The sequence below is a fragment of the Pteronotus mesoamericanus genome, unplaced genomic scaffold, assembly GCF_021234165.1.
Source record: "Pteronotus mesoamericanus isolate MK-2021 breed Mesoamerican mustached bat unplaced genomic scaffold, CSHL_Meso_final contig_65, whole genome shotgun sequence".
In the NCBI taxonomy this organism is placed as follows: Eukaryota; Metazoa; Chordata; class Mammalia; order Chiroptera; family Mormoopidae; genus Pteronotus; species Pteronotus mesoamericanus.
Window position 1 is genome coordinate 7,369,614 of NW_026555228.1, and position 21,173 is coordinate 7,390,786.

General features: G+C 36.9%; 1 protein-coding gene and 1 pseudogene across 2 annotated transcripts in view; one reads left to right on the forward strand and one right to left on the reverse strand.

The window, feature by feature from the left end:
- Nucleotides 1-21,173, forward strand: part of REPS2 (RALBP1 associated Eps domain containing 2) — a 217,372-nt gene that overhangs the window by 152,583 nt on the left and 43,616 nt on the right. For both annotated transcript variants that reach the window (XM_054581101.1, XM_054581102.1), the window contains exon 14: nucleotides 6,178-6,239. In XM_054581101.1, the coding sequence (XP_054437076.1) occupies nucleotides 6,178-6,239 (62 nt within the window). The remainder of the gene's footprint in view (nucleotides 1-6,177; nucleotides 6,240-21,173) is intronic.
- Nucleotides 1,340-1,517, reverse strand: LOC129077016 (uncharacterized; annotated as a pseudogene).

The window sequence follows — 21,173 nt, forward strand, 5'->3', positions numbered from 1 at the left end:
CCTGAATATCTAAAAAATATCTTTAATTGAACCATCATGTAGGCTGCTGATTTGGGTATACAGTTATTGTGGAAATAAGTTTTCTTTAGAATTTTTATGGCATTACTCCAATAAATTCTAGCTTCCAGAAGTGTATTAAGAAGTCTAAAAGTGTATAGGCTCCTGATCATTTGTATGAGTGGCTTGCCCTCCTCTTCCACCCTCTGCTGGAAATTTGTGGAATCTTCTAACTCCAGTATTTTAAAATTTCATGTTGATGTGCCTTGCGATGGATATATTATTTTTCCATTGTCCTGGGTACTCAGTGGACTCTTTCAACTTAGATATTCATATTCTTCATTTCTTGGAAATTTTCTTCAACTATTTAATTGATTTCTTCCTGATATTTGCTCTATTTCTCTTTGTGGAACTTTTATTTGAATATTACTCTACTTGCTTAAGCTTTCCCATTCTGCTATCATGTTTTTAATTTCCAAGTGCTCTTTTTAATTTTCTGAATGTTCTTTTTTCAGTAGTATCCCATTATTTCATCTTCGCAAATAACATCTATCTCTGAGGGAAGTATTCCCTGGAACTCTATTTAAAATTTCATCCTTAATTCTGACCTTATTATCTGTCTTCCCAGTAGAATATAAGTTTCATGAGGGTAGAGCTTTTCTTCCTGTTATTTTTCCATTGATATTTTTACCAGCACTTCAAACAGTGTCTAGCACATAGTAAATGTTTAAATATTTCTGGAATAAACTGACTGATCATTCTGATAGTATTAAAAATGTGCATTTAAAGCTTCAGGTTATTTTTTTTCTATTTTTATTGCGCTGAGGTTAGAAATTTTTCTGTAGATATCTGGGGATACTTTCTCATATGCTTATATTTAAGAAGGGGGGCTAAAAAGCTGAATGGAATAAGAAAATAAATGGATGGGACTTGCCATCTGTGGACTTCATGGTAGAATGATCTTGCTCAGCCATCTTGTTGAAGATCTCTTGATGGTATCTAGATCTTCCTTTTTGGCTGGTCCAGTTCCCTGGAGCGCATTGTTCTACTCTGTGGATGTAACAATCTGGAAGCAAAGAGGAAGAGGGTGGTAAGAGGCTCAGCATCCAGAATACGTATGTTTACTAATCCTCTTGTTTTTTGGTATAGCCCTCATGCCTTCATCTGGGTCTTTTGTTCTTCCTGGAGAAGAAAAATATTTCTAGCTTTTTGCTGGGGTCAGGAATATGCTGAAACTGTGCAGAATATGGGAGAAAAATCTCAGGATCTAACATTTGTTGGCTACTTACTATATTCTGAGGTGAAGTAGGAAATGGCCACTACCGGCAGGAGAATCATAGGAGCAGGGATCCTGAAGCCAAAAACAGCATGAGTCATAACTGGAACCAGATCTTGAAGGGGCTTGTCAAGGTATGCCCTTCTCCCAAAGTAGGAAATATGATTCATTATTAGTTAATTTACTTTTAAATTGATAAGAACAGATACTATACTTGATCTTAGCCAAAAGGCCGAGAAGTGATTAACTGACTTTTAAATTGTTCTCTTCATTTTATTCCTACTTCCAGAGGAGTTCGATATCACTGGTTGTTGAGAATTGGTGACATTCTGTGTTATAAATTGGTTACTCTTTGCTTTCTCTACTGTTGATTCAGCTATTAGTTGCTCATCTATTTTCCCAGTTCCAAATTTAAAAAGTTTAAACAAGAGAATTTAAGTAGTCTCTTCATTGTTGTATTAATGAGGTAAGAGTGAGATTAGTTGCAAATATTCAAACTACTATCTATACTGAATGGCCTATAGGACATTTAAAATCTCAGGACAGCAGAAACTAGGAATCCTACACAGTATTAAGCTAATATTTTAGATTAAAGTGGTTCCAGTTTGATAGTGTCTTCATATTTCTGGCAGAAATAATAGAGGAGGAACCCATTTTCTACCCAGGCCCCAAAATATTACAACAGATAAAGTTCCAAGGAATGTGTTCAGACTCAGAGGTTGCCACACACTCTCCAGGAAATGGAACACAATGAAAGAGAGTCATGAGAAGCAACAGAACAGTAGGAAATTCAAAGGTCTCAGATTTTGAAGTTATCAGACACAGAATGTTATGTAAATAAGTTTAATATGTTGGAAGAAAAGGACATGAAGAAAATAAATAGCCAAGAGATTGTGAAAATGAAAAAAATCCACCATACGGTAATGGAAAAATACAATAAATATTCAATTTTTAAAAAGCCATTTTCAAAAAAGACCAAATGGAACTTTTAGAAATGAAAAATATAGTAATTGAAAGAAACTCAGACTGGATTAACAGGACACTAAGCACAGCTGAAGAGGCACATAGTTAATTGGACAGTAGATCTTAGAAAATGATCCAGAATACAGTGTCATGAGACAGAGAGCTCCAGAAGGAGAGGTGAGAGAAAATGGTAAGAAGACAATATTTGAAGAATCACTGAGAATTTCTCAAAGTTAGTAGGATGCCTTGTGGTTCTAAAATTCCAGCGAAGCTCCACAGGTTATGAAAGAAAAAGAGGATGAAGAACTATACATGCAGGCATGGCGTAAAGTTTGGTATTGCAAAATACCGAAAACAAAGAGATTTTAAAAGCAGCCAGGGAGAAGACAGGCTACCAATTCCCCAAAACAGTGATTCTGTTGACACCTGACTTCTTAATAACAATAATGGAGCTTAGAAGACAGTGAAATGCTACTGTTAGTGTGCTGGGAAAAGATAGCTGTCAGTGTAGAATTCTATTCCCAATAAAATCATCTTTCCAGAATGAGAGCAAAATAAAAACTTTCCAGTCAAATAAACCAATTATACTTGCTACTAATAGACTCTCAATAAAGGAAATTCTAAAGGATTAACATCAGACTGAAGGTAACATCATAAATAAATTGAAATGGAAATTAGGAAAATTTAAAAACTGAATCACATCACATATCAAAACCTATGAGATTTTATTAAAGAGATACCTGGAAGAAAATTTATAACCCTAAATGCTTATGTTAGAAAAGAAGAAAACCTGGAAATAAATGAGATAAGTAACCAATTTAAACCAGAAAAAGAACATTAAGATAAGCCCAAAGAAAATAAATGGAAGGAGATGGGCAGACATCAATGAAACAGAGAGCCAAGCATACAATACACAGGCTCAAAAACATTAAAAGTTAGTTCTTTGAAAAGAGTAATACAACTGACAAGTGCCAGGCAAAATTAATTAGGAAAAACTAGAGTGATGATACAAATAGAATTAAGAATGAAAAAATAAAATTACATATGCAGAGATTAAGATGATAAGAGGGCATTAATTAACAACTTTACAGCAATAAATGTGAAAATTTAGGCAAAATGAATAAATGTACAGAAAAAAATTATCAAAACTAACTTAAGAATTAGAAAGTTTGAATAATACTGTAACAAAGTGAAATCATTAAAAATTTTGTTTCAGGAACATGTGTAAAGGACCCGTGGACAAAGACAACCCGGGGAGGGGGGTAGGATTGAAAGTGGAAGGGGGGTTAGAGTAATGGAGGAAAATGGGGACAAATGTAATTGAACAACAATAAAAATTTTTTTAAATAAAACTTTTGTTTCAAAGAAAATTTCAGGTCCAGATGATTCTGGTGACATTCAACAACAAAAATTTCCAATCTTATACAATCTATTCCAGAGTATAGATGGGGAAGCATTCTCCAGCCGAATCGAAGCATTCAGACCAGATGAGTAAGGAAACTCACTTGTCAAGCTTACAAATACAGTTGCAGAAATCCTAAACAATATATTAGCCAACAGAATCTATCAGTTGGGATTTTCCTAGGTCTGCAAGGGTGGGTTAGTATTTAAAAAACTCATAATTTATCATGGTAGCAAATTATAAGGAAAAAAATTATACCATCATCTCAGTGGATGGCAGCTTTGGTTAAAACTCAACAAATTATCATAAAAAAAAACAAAATAAAAATGGGAATTTTTATAATCCATCAAAGGGCATCTACAACAAACCTAAAGCAAATACCACACTTAATGGTGAAATAGTGAAAACCTTATCTTTGAGGTCAAGAAGACAGGAATGCCCTTACCACCATTGGAATTCAACTTTATGGTAGATGTTCTAGCCAGGTAAGTAAGAAAAAAACCCCCAAAATAGATAAAGGTACTGAAAAGAGGAAACAAAATTAAATATTTGTAGATGATATAATTTTTTTCAAATGTATATTTAGAATTATGATCTTTTACCGAAGTAGGGCATTTGTTTTTTAAAATTAAATAATGGTAAAAATGAAATTAGACATGAATCTGGATGTAGGTCTTGTTTCTAGTAACTCTCAGAGTGGTAAGCAGGGACTGTCAGGCACTGGATTGTTTCTTGTCTCTCAGAGATCACTGTCTTTTGTTGCCTGATTTCTGAGTGCCTTGAAAACTGTTATTTTATGTTTTGTTCTCTTGTCTTAAAGTGTTGTTTCTTATTAAAAAATGTGTTAATTTTTGGCTATTTCAAATGGGAGGGTAAATCTGCTCTCTATTACTCTATCTTGACTGGAAGCAGAAATCAATTTAATTAAATGGCGTTATTTCTTAGTCTTCTTTTGTTAATAAAGGGTTATTTTAACAAATACTTTATCCTGGTGCAAAGCTTTTCCCTTGAAGCAGGTATAGATTTTTTGGTTTGTTTTCATTTTGTTTTTAAAGTAACTGGTAATTTAAAGGCTCAGACCCTGAAAACCTAAAGAGTAGAGGCCCTGAGGAGGATATTCCTGAGGCTTTTGTCATTCTCTGTTGCTATGTGCTTTGTTATTGAAGGCTGTTTAAGGTCTCATCACCTCTAGAGTTTTGACCAACTGATGTATTTCATAAATTTTAATGAAAGACAGATTGAGAGAAACCATTCACGGGCCCACACAGTTGTACCGTATTTGTGCACTGGCTCAGAATGAAAATCTCTCTGAAATTATTGAGTTACCTTTGTGGAAAGCCCCAAACTCCATTTTCTAGCTTGTCTGATCTAGCTGGGTCAAATCAAAAGTGATTTGCAAAACCTTCTGTGTTCTTGGCGCATTGCTATGATTTATTTTTAAGGCACAGAAAATTGTCTAAATATTAGCACACATTACAGATTTGCAAATAAACTATGTATAGTTATATTGAGCACACTGCGCTTTTCAATGGAGTTTGTAAAAAATGTGGTTTAACTTGCCAGTATGTGATAATAAACTTATTTCTTTGTGATTATGAGCTTTATAATTCAATAGCAGATGTTTATTTTCATTCAGCTACAATTCAGACAGTTTTGGCTTAACTAAAATTTCCTTTATATCTCACAAAATTAAAAAAAAGTTAGACTGAACATTTCTTTCAAAAGATCCTTCATATGGGCCGGCCACGTTATTTTAGAAACAGACTTAATTATCCAGATAATTAGGATTAGGGAGAGGAAAGGAAATTGAGATCTTTGAGGAATCCCTAAATACAATCTTATTCCATCACTTTCAGCCACCCCTGTTGCTGCCAGACCCACTCACTCACAGGTAGTCTTGTTGCCTCATTGGGATTCTGGCTCTTAGTTTCTGCAGCCTACTTGCTGAGCCAATGAGCAGTGTAATGGCCCAGAGCTAGGGGGGAAAAAAGGATCTAGATTATTTGAAACTTAAACATTAATAGCAAAATAATGAGTGATCGACTGTTTTTTCTGTGCTGGGCTCTGGTCTTTTGATTAAATGGTGTCTTTTCCTTACCATTTCACACCTTCTTAATCATAACAGCCTATATAAATACTTCCTATATAAATACTTGGATTTTGTGTAGCATGAAAATGGAAAGGATTAGAAAAAGCATGTACTCTTTTTAAAAGAAATTAAACCTTCAGGTGTATTTTGTTTAATTTTTATCCTCACCCAAGGACATTTTTTCATTGTTTTTTGAAAGGGAGGGAGGGAGAGACAGAAACAGAAACATCCATCGTCTGTCTTTTTGTACATGCCCAGACTGGGGATTGAACCTGCAGCCTTTCAGTCTACAGGACAAGGCTCCAACCAACTGAGCAACACCAACCAGGGAAAGCCTTCAGATGGCTTTTAAAAACTTAAACATGTTAGATACTATTGCTATTTCTAGTTAACAAGTAGAAAGGTGTTTTGCTTTTGGTGGTTCTTAACAGTATATGTTTTTCTTTTCAGCTATTAAGTCAGGATTGTTACCCCCACCGCCTGCGCTCCCTCCAAGACCTTGTCCATCACAGGTAGGAGATGGATGTTGATTTCTGTTAACTGTTGGGGAGCAGGGAAGTTGTCTTACCACTGTGCTTCCTTTGCAAGGTTGGATCACCGCAGAGCTGGCCGGTCACATTTCCAAGAGAGCAGAGGGTGGTTCAGTTTCTTCATATCTAGTCAGTTCCCTAACCTCATGTGGAAAAGGGAAAGTTTCCTCAGTAAGCGACCAAGCAAATGTGTACTAGTTCATGCTTGGCTAGGGTAGAGGGTTGCGTGCGATTTTCATACAGAGAAAGAGTAATAAACAGGGCTTCTCTCCAGTTGGGGGAAGGAGGCATGGTTTTTCTGTATAGCATGTGCAGTCTTGGTGCCTACTGTTTCATCAGTGTTTTAGGAGCTGTATTCATTCTGCATAAACTAAAAATAAATGCTTATCATCCTGGGGTTAGTGCTCTGGTTTGGGTCCATGGTGCTTTTCTTAGGATAGTATTTTCTCTTGGAACAATAAGCTGGAACAGCAGGAGTTGGGAAAGCATGTCACCAAAATCTCTCTCACCTGGGAATTTATTTGGCTTTATTTACGTGTGATACTCTGGCCTTACTCATCACTATTCTTTGTGGAGTTGAAAATGAGAAGCAAGCAGCAAATCTATGGAGTGTGGTAAAGGGTGCTACAGATCCTTCTTTCCATTAATTGCGGCTTAAGAAATTTTAAGAAGCTCTCTGACTTTTGGCAGCACATGTTAGGCAATTTCTCTGTAAGTGTTCTCAGTTTCTACCTTATTGCTCTGGGTGGTTCAGAGCACACCTTTGCATATGGAGCATCTCAGGACTCACAATCACTGAAACTGCTTTTAACATTTGCTTATCCTTTTAGAGAATTAGATGGTCTTTGGCATCCATTCAAACTTGAGATGTAAATACCGTGAGGTATTGACTTCCTTTTTTCAGTTTGAAGTGTAATAAAAAGCCCTGTTCTTCCTGACCACATACAAACAAGTGAGAACTCCTTTTCCAATACTCCAGCATTGTCTTTAAGGGATGTTGGTTAATCAGTCAATATGTATTTATTTAGTGTCTTCTATATATCTTAATGCCAAGCTTTAGCTCCATCTTAAGGCTTTTCCTGGTTATAATTCCTGATCGTTTAGTTATTAACTCTGTATATTGAGCATCTACTATAGAGCAGGCATTAAGCTAAGTGCTTTCAATGCATTCTTTCGTCTTCACAAAAATTCTACAGTGTAGCTACTAATATTATCCCTTTTATTTACAGATGAGGAAATTGAAGCATACAGGGGTTAAGTCAGTCACCCAAGGTGACATAGCTAGTAAGTAGTAGAACTAGTTCCCAAAATGAGATCCATCTCCTACAGGTCCCTCCCCTCCCCATCATTGGAGTCAGAATGTCTCTGTGTGCAGGAAGACAGTGATCCATTGCACTGACAATTGAGGCTTTCACCATGTCCCCTTAAGGAGCACCTAGGTGAGATGAGGCTCTGGATTTGCACCAACAGTAAACCTGGACTTTGTCACAGCAAAATTAGTGGGCATTCTGCCAGCTGCTGCTTTCAAACTGGGGCTTAGGAGCCACCTGGATGAATGAGTGGAAGACCTGTCTGAAAGGGCCTTTGTGACCAACCTCCTTATCTTTCTCCTGCTGTGCAAGAGCCAATAGTTACTTCCTGGTTGTGAAATGTACTGTTGCTATCAGCAGTCCTCATCTGAGCTGCTTTAGGTGGGCTTCCTGCCTGCTTTGGGGTTTAGTGATGGAGAATCTGACAGGAACTGGGAATTCTCAAGTCACTGTTAATGTATGAGACTGCTTCTTTGTCTACCAGATTTCCCATCACAGTGCAAACAGTGAGCCCAGCGCTCAACCCAAGCCTTCAACTCAGCTGCCTAACTATGGAGATCTTAGACTACAGAAACAGGTGTGTAAGGCATGCAGGCAGAAAGCCCCATGTCATTTCCCTCCCCCGACTCTCCACCTTTTGTTCACTGTAAGTGGGGCACACACATTCAAAAGAGGAGGTCCTGTGTAATAAGCACACAATTGTCTTTACTCTTTGTGCCAAGTTCAATTCTGAATATTGGCCCCAGGAAAAACTCACCTAACCACCTGTATGGGGCACCTGTGTATTCCTCTCTTCCATAAGTTACTTGTGATGAAACAGTCTTTTGGGAAATGTTACTGGGGCTCTGTGGTAAGACGCATTTGCAGGCTCCTGGGAGACTCCTGCTCTGGGAGATTCCCAGTACATATGAGCCCATGAAAAGCTTTGAAGTTCTACAGTAAAGAAACCTGGTCAATTTTGTTAAAGCTGGCAATTTCCTAGCTTGTGTGACCATTCATCTCTTTATTTATAAAATACCTATTAATATCCGGAGGACTTAGTGGTTAGGAAACATTATTATACACCAGCCTTAAGGTATTGGTAAGAACATTTCCAAACCTCTTTCATCTGTCACCTCATCTCTATATTATGTGATTAAAGTTAAAATTTTATATCTTATGCCAGTAGTTTTTTCTGGAAGAGCTGAAAATGAAAAAGAAAGTTTACTACACATTAGCTTGGAATTTCAAATTTTTGTTTTCAGTTTGTTGTGTTTTTTTTCCTCGCTTTTCTGTTCCTTCTTGTTTTCTTGTGAGGTCATTTTTATCACTAAACACTCTGTATTCTTTGCAGTTAAATTTTTTTTGAATGATCCTTTGTATATATGGACAGTCTTCCTGGCTTTGGGAAAAATGTATATAGCAGGATATACAGGGCGGGGCAAAAATAGTTTACAGTTATTTGTATGGAAAATAATACACTAATTAAGAAATAATAATACATGAATAAACTGTTTCGTGTACTCATAACTTCAAACTACTTTTGCCCCACCCTGTACTTAACTGCAGAGATTTCGTTTATAGGGCTTAAACTGTAGTACTTAGGGTAGAGACCAGGAAGCCTGGTATAATTAAAATCATTATATTTATTAGTAGTTCTAAGAAGAGATTAACAGAAAATGTTTTTGGATTATTATTGGATTTAAAATTTTCATGTTACTTGTGAAATGGGCAAAACTAGATTATAATAAACAAGAAAACATTTTATTCTCTAGAAAGGAACACTTTTAAAAACTATGTGGACAATCAGTCATGTACTTTCAGCTTTTAAGTATATAAGGGAAAAGAATTTGTATGTTTGCAGCTATGCACACAAAGGTATATTTTTATCATTTCTACGTATACCAAAAGTATATCTCTACTGTTATCAAGTGAGAGAGATGAGGTATAGGTTTTCAGCATAAAACACCATTTATCTGGCCTCTACTTATACCAAACACCACTGTAATATGAACATCTGGATTAAGTTATACAAATGGGGCCCTGGAGTTAGGAAAAGGAATAAATTCAAAGAAACAGATCTTTTTATTTTTCATACTGTAGGTAAGATCAAGAAGGACCCAATGACTGAATGAAGAATCAGATGGTTGGGGTCCTGCGTTTTCCTGTGGATAGGCTCGAGAGCAGGGTATACTATTTTGGCTTAGCTCAGAACACTTTTTAACAAAAAAAGACTGATTCATAGCATAAATGGTAATTAAGGTTAACTGTTTCATAGGGAGCAGTATTAAAATGAGAGTTAAACTTAGTAGCTCACTGTGTGCATAGAAATTGAATGAAATGCCATCTACAGAGTTGTTGCTTGTCATGTAGGTCGCCTCTCTGCTAAAGGCCTGTTTGGTATTTCAGTAGGTAAATCCCTTTAATAGTATTGATCTCATGCCAAATTTCTTACGGCAATTTTGATAGAGCTGCAGCTTCAGTGTAATTATCTTGACTAAAGAAAAGATTCTTTTTTGATACAAAGCATAATCTTTTCAATTTTATATTAGTACCATATTTGATGAATTGGGGCTCCCTGTAGACTAATATACTCAGAATTTTCCTATTTATACCACTAATGTGTCACCATATGATGGCAGCTGCTCCTCACCAGCAGTCTGATCAGTACTAAAGTAGTACTATAAGATGAAAGCACTGTGAAGGAAGCATTTTTTCAATGCTTTTAAGCTTAGAGAGACGGAGGAGGACTTTGTGGAATGACTGAGATGACCAATGAAATGAGTTTTAAAGAAACAAGGGAACTTTTTAGATGACTGAGATGTTCAGAGCTTTACTGTAGAGAAAAAGCAAATGCAAAGAAACAGGCATGTAAAGAGGCCCCCATGTGTTCTAGAAACTGCCTAGAATTTGGAAAGCTATGAGATTTTAGGGGAGAGAGACAGGATTTGGAAGTGGCAGTGAAAAAACCAAGTGGCCGGCTCACTCCAGTCCTGCTGGTGCCAGAGCTGTGGGAGAGGAACGGTCTCTCCTGATGAGAGTTCTATTTGGGCAGCGGCCCCTGAAGACAGAGCACAGGGTGGCACTGAGCCCAGGGGTGCTCAGCCTTGTGCTCACTGGAATCATCTGGGGGCTTTAAGCCTAATGAAGTCTGAGTCCTACCCCCAGAGATTTTGGTGTGGGGTGAGGCCCAGGAACTGGGAGCTGTAAGAAGTTCCCCAGGTGATTCTGAAATGCAGCCAGGATTGAGAAGCACTGAATAAAGGCAAGAGGAAGGATTGTTCAGTGGAGAAGCTGAGAATATAGAGGATTTGTTGATGCTGTGCCATGAGTTCTTCAAGGGCACAGTGGAAAGCTTTCTTGAGACAGAGAGCGTGGGAAGTGGGAGGTCAGGTTAAAGGGTGTACTCAGATCCCATGAGGACAAGAACCCAGATTGTGACGATGGCCTGGGAATCTTGGGCCTGTTGTGATGACTGATGTCAGTGGTCTCAAATGACACTATGGGAAGGTCTTGCTGGAAGGACTCATCACTTTGTGCCACAGACCCTGTGTGTACTGTTGTGAAGGACTAGCCATGAACACAGATGGCTAATCTCTCGTCTAACTGGCATGCATCTAGAATCAGGTCCTTAAGGCAGTATTGAACCCAGTAGGAATATGCTGGGCATGCTGCTGTATTTTAAAGCCAGATTTCTTAGGTATAACTTAAAAAAAATTTTTTTTTATTGTTCAAATTCATTTGTCTCCATTTTCCCCCACTGCTTTCCCCTGCCCCACCCACCCCTACCTTCCACCCTCGATCCTTCCCCACTTTGGCTTTGTCCATGGGTCCTTTATACACGTTCTTTGATTTGGCCCTTCACCTTCTTTTCCCCATTACCCCTCCCTCATTCCCTCCTGTCCCTGTCGGTTTCTTTTTTCTTTCAGTGTTGCTGGTTATATTTTCCTCGCTTGTTTGTTTGTTGATTAGGTTCCACTTACAGGTGAGATCATATGGTATTTGTCTTTCACCACCTACCTTATTTCATTTAGCATAATGTTCTCCAGTTCCATCCATGCTGTCACGAAGGCTGGTAGCTCTTTCTTTCTTTCTGCTGTGTAGTATTCCATTGTGTAAATGTCCCAGAGTTTTTTGATCCATTCATTTACTGATGGGCACTTAGGTTGCTTCTAGCACTTGGCTATTGTAAATTGTGCTGCTATGAACATTGGGGTGCATAGATACAACTTTTTATAAAATACTGCCTTTGTTTCATTTAGAAGGAAAGACTGAGGCTCATGTAAACTTATATGGCCATTTGTAGGCCCTGAACTTCTGAAATATTTAACAGTCTGTGCTTTAAAAAAATCCTGTCCTTGTAAATTAATATCATATCACTTCAAGTATTCTTTCCATAACTTAATATATAGCTAATGATATAAAATAGTAAATTTTCCTGGGAGAAATTAAAAGTTTTACAGCTCTTCCTTTTTTTTACATTACTGGTGATTATGTAAGTCTCTGACAGGATTATCTAATACATTTGTAAGGTGTAAATTTGATTATATCATGCATGCTGAATCCATTTTAGCAATACTAAGTTCATTTTTAAGAGAGTAAAATGAAGTATCTCATTGACAAATTTCAAACATTTATAAGAAAACAGGAAGCAACATTCTTTAAATATAAACAATGTGGAAATATCATTTCTTCTAAAATTTCATAGTGTTTTTCTTTATCAAATAAAACTCAGTGGGCATACATCAAATATTATGGGACCTTTTGCTATAATATATTCAGATGGCCCTATGTAATATATGTTACTCATTGAATTTAATACATTGGCTATATAGATAAAGCATATCTGTGAGCTTTCTACAGTATAAACAACATCCTGATTTTCACTTATCAACATATAAATTTAGTATATGTCAAGAGGTGTTTTTTCTATGTATTCATGTACTAGAAACTCAGTGATTATTCTGAAGAGAATTTGCAAACATACATCACCTTCATTTTCTTACAAAGTGTTACTCTGTTCCGTCCTACAGTTCATGCTCTGGATTAGCTGAAAATCACAGTATGTTAATGAATGTTTCAGTGATTAAGGAAAGACGATCTAGGCCCAGGATTATCTTCATCTGATGATGAAAGGACATACTGAAAGCAGTACAACACTGGGTGAATGTGTTAAACATATACATACCTAACAACAGTGCCCAAAAATATGTGAAGCAAAACCTAATGGAATTAAGGGGAGTAATAGTTACACAATAATAGAGACTTCCAGTATCTCATTTTCAATAATAGATAGAACAACTAGACAGAAGACCAGTAAGAAAGTAGAGTACTTGAACAACACCATAAATCAACTAGACTAAGACACATCTATAGAACATTCCACCCAACAACAGCAGAATATACATTTTTCTCAAGTGTACATAGAATATTCTCCAGGATAGACCATATGCTAAGCCACAAAACATGTCTCAATAAATTTAAAAGGATCAAAATCATACATAGTATTTTGTCTGACCACAATGGAATAAATCATAAATCAAGAGCAGAATTAAAACTGGAAGATTCACTAATATGTGGCAATTAGACAACATATTCTTAAAAAAACAATAATAGGCCACTAGAAATTATCAATAGAAATGACAAGTGAAATAGAAAATACCTTGAGATGAGTGAAAACAAAACATAACAAAACCTATGGAATGCAGTGATAGGAAATTTATAGTTATGAACACTTATATTAAGAAAGAAGGGATCTAGGACCTTGAAGGCATTATGCTAAGTAAAGGAAGAGAAAAACATATACTGTATGATTTCACTTATATGTGGAATCTAAAAAACAAACACAAAAAATCAAACTCAGAAAAAAAAAGACTTGTGGTTACAAGAGGCAAGGAGGTAAGGGGTAGAGGAATTGGATGAAAATGGTCATCCAATGGTACTAACTCCCAGTTAGAAGGTAAGTACTGGGATGTAGTGTACAGCATGACGTCTATAGTTGATGCTGTTGTATAATATATTTGAAAGTTGTTAGAAGAATAGATCCTTCCTAAAAGTTCTTACCACAAGGAAAAAAAATATTGTAACTACTGGTATATGAGCAGAATGGATGTTAACTAAACATTATGGTGATCATTCACAGAATATGTACATCAAGTCATTATGCAGTACACCTTAAACTTATACAGAGCTATATGTCAGTTATATCTTAATAAAATTGGAAAAAGAGAAGGGAACCAAAATCAGTAAGCTAACTTTATATCGTAAGAAGTAGCAAAAGAAGAGTCTGCTAAATGCAAAGCTAGGTGAAAGAAGGAGATAATAAAGAGTAGAGTGGAAATAAATGAAATAGAGAATAGAAAAAACAGTGGAGACATCATTGACGCTAAAAGTTGTTTTTTTTTTGAAAGATCAACAAAACTGATAAACCTTTAGCTAGATGGACCAAGAATGTATTTAAGCTTGTGTTGTCCTCTGGTCAAAATAGAAGACCATATTTTACATTAAAATCAGGTTTTGATAAATTTATCTTTCACCATAGATGACATTATTTTGAACTTATCAAAGTGGAATACACCAGTAAAATGATTCCTTTTTGTGTAAGGTATTTTTTCCTGTATTGGCTTTAACAGTGCATTTTACTATATGTTCCCTAGTTGTAGAATGGGTTCATAGATTACTCAAAGAGCTAATCATAGCTCCGGGTTGGTGTAACATGAAAAAAAAATTGTGGTTTAGACCAATGTCTGTTGATTAAATCTCGAGAGTTCTACAAGTCCTCATATATGGATTTATTAAAGGAAGTTGAAACTAGCCTCAAACAGTTGGCACTGAAGGAGAAATTCAAAAGGCAAAGGAAATGGCTGTAATGATAAGTTCAAGAAGCAAAAGTGAGAAGTAGTGATGAAATACTGGCATTGAAATAGGTGAGAAAAGATTAAGTATAAACCCCTCCTTTTTAAAGATGCCCTCAAAGTTTGCCAACTATCAACAAATGCCATTAGAATTTATCCCAAGAACTAGTTTTAAAGAAATAAAGAGTTATATGATGATATTTATTTTACTATTATCAATATACCTAGGAGTAGAATTTCTGTTTAAGGCTTTGTATATGTACCTAAAGAATATTAGACATCTATTAAAATGATTACATGGAAGATATTACAAAAGAGGGGTAATAGCTGAATACAGAAATGTTTGTTGATTGTACTGCATAAAAGTACATAGTAAACCTTTGACACTGAGGTCTTCCGCTCTCTCAGAGTAATCGTGAAGATCCATGGAGCATAGTGATTGGCCCCTTTTGCTGTGGTCAGATTCTGAATCACTTTCCCAGTGTTACTATCCAGTGTTTCCTTTCCAGTGGATCTTTGAGGTTCTTTACTCCTCAGTGAAATTTCCACTAACTCTTACCAGTTTAAAGGGTCACATAAGTAATTCATTTACACTTTACCTATCTTTATGTAAGTGTGTTCTCTATTTTTGGGAGATTCTGTGTGAGTAATATGTGTGTGAATTGAGGTGTCCATGAAGGTTTCCAGACACTCTAGTCTTGAATGTCAGTGTCTACTGTTAAGCATTTGGAAGTAGACTACTAATTAATTGGTAGAAGTTTAAATAGATGTTTTGGTGGGGAAATTAAGCAGAATGGATGTTTTTCTTTTCAAGATTTCTTCTTACAGTTGAGGATTGTGGAAAAGGAAAAAATGCTCTCTGATATGACAGTTAGACTAAAAAGTCATTCACAGCTTTATCAGAATAAAATGACCGTTGGGAGCTACTTTTAGAGATCATGGTTCCAGAGCTTGTGATAAGACATATAATAATGCATGGTCATATAGTTGGGATGACTCCAGCAATTACGAAGTTCAAATAAACAGCTTACTGGTATATATCATCTGGTAGTTTGTTTTTTTTTTAATACGAGTTCTGTGGGTAGTAAATTCTTATTGCTCTTTCTCTTAAATAGTAATTTTGCTGTGTGCAGAATTCTAATTTGAGGCTTATTTTCCCTCAGCATTTTGAATGTATTACCTCCTCTTCTTGGCATTTTATTGCTGCTGCCGTTGAGAATTCTGTCAATCTATTTTTGGTTTGTTTGGAGTCTTGTTTTCTCTCGGGTGGCTTTTAAAATTTTCTCATTATTTTCAGTGTTCTGTTTCAATTTCACTGTGATGTGTCTAGGCATAGATTTGAACTTATTTATTCCTAGATGACAGTTGGTGTGCATTTTCCATCCGAAAAATCATGTCTTTAATTTCAGAATGCTCTTAATCATATCTCTATTTATTTCTTCTATTTTCTTCTTGAATTCCAATTAGCTATGTTTCTATACCTGTCAGCCTATCTTTGATTTTAATAATGACTCTTTTATCTTTTTCTATTGTGATCTCTTTAGGCTGGCTCTAGATGAAATCTCTGTCTTCCAAATTAATAACTTTTTATATAGCTATATGATTCCAGGTTTTATAATCTATTTTTAAATATTCATCTGTTCTTGTTTCGCTTTTTCCCAATTTCTGTTACATATTTATCTCTTCTTTTTTTAGGATGTGGTACTTAATTTTAACTTTGGGAGGATTCTAAACATAATTTTTAAATGTTGTTTTAAATTTGTTCTATATTTTTGTCAGAGGTAAATTCATTTTATTTATTTATTGGTTGTATTTAGTGTTGGCTTTTTTCTTTATGCTTTTTGGAAATTTGTTTCTCAGTCTTCATTTGAATTGGAGTTTAAATTTCATTTTTAGTTCTCTTGAGTGCCAGTCTTTCCAGCAGTTCCGTGGAATCTCTACCAGCCACACCCGACGTCCCTGCACTCACGGGTCTCCAGTGTAGGCCTAGTTCTTATACTTGAGGTTCAGCACTTCCATCTGGTTCACATGTCAGGGATCATGCAGATGGCACCAGGTGTGGCTTGGCCCAAGACTGGCTGCAGTGTTATAGCTGCTTCCGCTTCCTTTTGTAAGTAGACAGCCTTAAGCACCTTCACAGACTCCATCCTGGTTTTGTAGCTTTACAGGTAGTGAAGTGCCACCTTAGCCTCTGACTTCGCCTCATGTGGGGCATTTAAATCCCTGTTACTTTGTTGTGTATCAGCTCCCAGCTGTCTCTATCTGCTTCTGGATTCAGCCTGGCCTGTACTTTGTGATTTGGCCCCACAGGGATCTTTATCTTGCTTCCAAGTGCCTGAGTCTTTTTAATTTTAACACTTTGGTGCCCATGCTCACATCTGTCATTGCGTATCATTTTATGGAAGAGGAAGTTGAGGTTCAGAAAGTAGAGTGAGCTACTTGGAACCTTACAGCTAGTAAGTAACAGAGCTAGATCTTGAAGGTGAGGAGAGCTGGGAAAGGTTTCTGTGGAAGTGCTAAAAATTTAAAGATGAGCGTTTAGAGAGAGAAAGGAAATAATTCATTGGGTGCTACAAAAATTAACTATAGATCTGCTAAGCAAAAGTTAATAAGAAATACTAGTGTCTGTGCCCATCAGTAAATTCTAAATGTGAAGCATTTCCTTACATTAAGCTAAAAATGCTTATTTTAAAGTGCCTTCCCCAGTACAGACTTATATTCATCTTGGCCAAAATAGCTTTCATATATTTGGTGTAGCAAAAGGCCAAGTATAACCCTTATCATGCCTTCTGAAAGGGTACAAAAAGGCAGAACTTCTGCATCATAAATAATTAATTTCAAAACTGATTTTAGAAGTACACAAACCCTAGAGGCATTGTGATCCTTCAGTTATTTTATTAATTTACCAGGCTCTTAAGTCCAGTGCTTATGCACATTAATTCATTTAATCCTAGCAACCATAGGCAGTAGATTTTTGCTTTCCTCATTTTGCAGATAAGTAAACTAAGACACAGAGGACTTTAGGAACTTTCCCAAGGTCACTCACAGCAAGTAGGAGTTAAAGCTGCGATTCAAACCCCACCATGCCAGCTCCTCCTACTGTGCTGTGTTATACAACCGTATCTCAGAATTATTTCCTTAACATGTCTCTTCTTAACAACTGAGTTGACATGCTATCTGTATCAGGGATACATTTTACATTAGGAAACCTCTTAAACCAGCTTTACCCCACCACTGATAGCTTGTTTTCTTTCTTAGGTTTCTCCCTCCTCAATATTTGTACTCATGACATTATTGTGTAAAACTTACTTTGCTAACATCACTCCTCAGGTGTTAATGCAATGTGCTTACGATAGGCCCACACTTCACTGAGAACTGCAGGAGCGCACAGGTTGTGATATGCTCCTTATACTTTAGCCTTCCTCACCCTCATGTGTAACGCCATCCATTGTATAGTTTCTCATGGTGTGCATAATATAAGTGTGTCCTTTTCTCTGTATCTCATTTACACCCATTTCCTCATAGTCATACCTGGGTACTTGTCGGCTTCAGAACTTGTCAAACCCTGTAGTCATTGCATTTTGATGAGAAAAAAATGTTTTAGCTTTCAGCACTTGCTTGGGACTCGTCGCACTTGCTAGAACTTGCGTGAGTCATGACAGTGCCCTGCAAGAGAAAATGCTTCATTTTTTGGAACTCGTTGGTTTCAGCACTTGTCACAAGTTCCAGAATGCATTATTGACAAGTACCAAGGTACCACTGTACTTTATTGTCAAAAGTTATAGGCATCAGCTGGAAACCATGTTTCCTATAACTAACAAGCTAACCCAGGTTTTCCCCTGGGGGTCACTTATGGTTGGTTTCTAGGTTCCTGAACTAAGGGAATCCTTATTTATCTTTTCTGATCCCCCCCACCCACCATACAGTGACAGAAATCAAGAAGCACTCCTAAGTGTCAGGGGAGGAGCAAGTACAGAAGTGGTGCAGGATGGAAAGGTGCTCAAGTGTGTTAGGGTGTTGATGCAAAAAGACAGTGGAGGACAACCAGTGGTCAGGCCCAAGGGAGGCAGTCTGACAGAGTAGTTAAAACATAGGCTTGGGATTCAAATCCTATCTCTGCCTCTTACTGGCTTCATGTCGTTGGGCTAGTTACTTAGCCTCTCTGTGTCTCAATTCCATCATCTGTAAAGTAAGGATAATGGCAGTGTCTACTCTCATAGGTTTCTTGTAATGCTTAAATGAGTTAATAGCCATAAATCACTTAGAACAATGCCTGGCATATGGGCAGCCCTCAGTGACAATTAGCTGTTAGTAATTATTATCACCCCAGGGCCAGCAAAACAGAGGCAGGGTCTAGTTGGCAAACACAAAAAAACAGATTCAGGATAGTGAGAAGTTAGTGGCCACAAGCCCAGAATAAGTGCCGGGCTGGCTTACTGAACCACTTAGTAGAAGGACATTCTTTCCCATTTCTGTGACCTTTTACAGGCTGGCCCTCTGCCTATATCAGGGGTCAACAAACTACAGGCTATAGGCCAAATCCACATCATCACCTGTTTCCAAAAATAATGGAAATGAGGAGATAAATCCATGGAAAGACAAATCAGTCTCCCCATCAGCGTTTTAACCCACTGTCTGCTGAGTCAAGGACTATAATTGATTCTTGTGTCTGCAGTTTAGGGCTTTGCCTTGAGGACCTTTATCTGACCAAGATGTCCTGTCTTTCAGACTTTACAAGCAAAATCTTGAGCAAATATCGTGTATCCAACTGGGAGCCTCAAAGGCTTGCTGTGGGTGGCCCTTCCCAACTCTGTGTTTCACAAGAACAATGAGAAGAAACCAGACAAAGGCCTCACCTTCATGGTGGGGAAGAGGGAAATAAGCCTATTAGGGGTAACAGGATAAAGGGTTTCTTTCCTCCAGACTCTCTCCTGAGGACCCTGCTCTGCTGAGCAGGTTCTGTAAGTATCACCAACTGGTCTGCTAATAAACCTTTGCTCCAGTTTGTAGACTTTGCTGATGTCTGTGTTGTAAATCCTCCCACTGTGGCTGATTGCAGGTGGAGTTGGGAAGTGATGTGCACCGTCATTGGCTCATTGGTACCAGTGTGCTCTGGTTTTTAATTTTTTTATTTTATTATTATTATTTTTAGTCTAGGGCACTGTTTCAACCCAATCCCAGAACGTGCTGTTATAAATTAGCCATATTTTTGAAGTCGTTAGAGATGAATCTTCCCTCTCGTTTACATTTAACTTGTACCACTAGGTGGCACTTTAAGGACATTACAGGAAATTGGCTCTATTCGATTTATTTATTTATTTATTTTTACTTTTTATTGAAGTATAATTTGTATATTGAAAAGTGCACATTGAATGTGCAACTCAATGAATTTTTACAAGCAGAACACATGTGTGTAATCAGCGCTGTAATGAAGAAACATAATATTACTAGTACCCCAGAAAGTTCTCCTTATGCTATTTTCCAAGTTCTATCCCTTATTCTTAGCATTGCCACTGGTCTGACTTCTAACAGCATAGAGTACTTTTACTGGTTTTCTATCTTGTATAAATGGAACCATGCAGTATATACTCTTGTGTCTGGTTTATTTTGCTTAAATGCTGTTTGTGTGATTCATCCATATTGTGTGTAATTGTAGATCATTGCTGTATAGTATTCCATTGTGTGTACAAATACATCACTGTTTTCTACTGTTGATGGAAATTTTAGTAATTTTCAAATTTTGGCAATTATAAATAATGCTCCTGTGCATATTTATGTAAAAGTTTTTGAGTAGGTGTAGGTTTTTATCTCTTTTGGGTATATACGTAGGAGTAGAATTTCTGGGTCATAGGGTAAACATCTGTTCAGCTTTAGTGCATACCACAAAACAGTTTTATAAAGTGTTTGTAGTGATTCATACTTCATGAACAGTGTTCCCAGTTCAGTTCCACATCCCCATCAATACTGAATTTCTTTCATGTTAGCTGGGTCCTAACTCTTACATAATTTTTATAGCTCTCTCTCTAGCCAGTTATTTCTAATTGAATTGTTTTTAAAGCCACCTTCTTCTGGTGGCATAGGTTATGCAGGAAGGGCAGTGTCAATCCAAAAGGGAACTTTTATCATAATCTAAATATGAGCTATCAGTAGTTAGAATAGATGTTATCCAAACATTTCATCACTAATGTAGAGCAATGGAACTGGGTACAGGGTTCAAAATTATAAGTGTGGTAAAATATCAGGTGCAGCTAGGACTTTGAGGCACTTTGAAATTTTTATATACTTTAAGTATTGTTGCCAGGCCTATATATGTCTAGCATCTGGGACTAGCAAAAAAAAAAAAAAAAAGAGGATTTCTAAAGGCCTTATAACCAGATACCTTTGAATTGTGATGGTGGTGGGTGCCTGTTTTAGTAAGGGGCTGTTTGTTATGGTAAGAGACATGCAGATGGCACTTTTCGTCAGCCTTACCCAGTGGGAAACATGAGTCTCAAGAGAATCCTGCCACAGATCACCTTTTCTGTAAGGTCCATGTTGTTGGCTCTGCAGGTGGCATAATAATATGGCCTTAGGTATGTGATGAGTAGAGAGTGGCTTAGACTTCACTCAGGTCTCTGTTCTATTGCTAGAAATTGGAACTAGAGGGACAAAACCCTAGTCAGGGTCAAAATATTTGCATTTTAGACCAAAATATAGTGCCAAGAGTCCTATAGTTGTAACAGTAAGTCTGTTTCATGGATGTTGTTCATAATCCATTGGGTTCCAGGAATCCC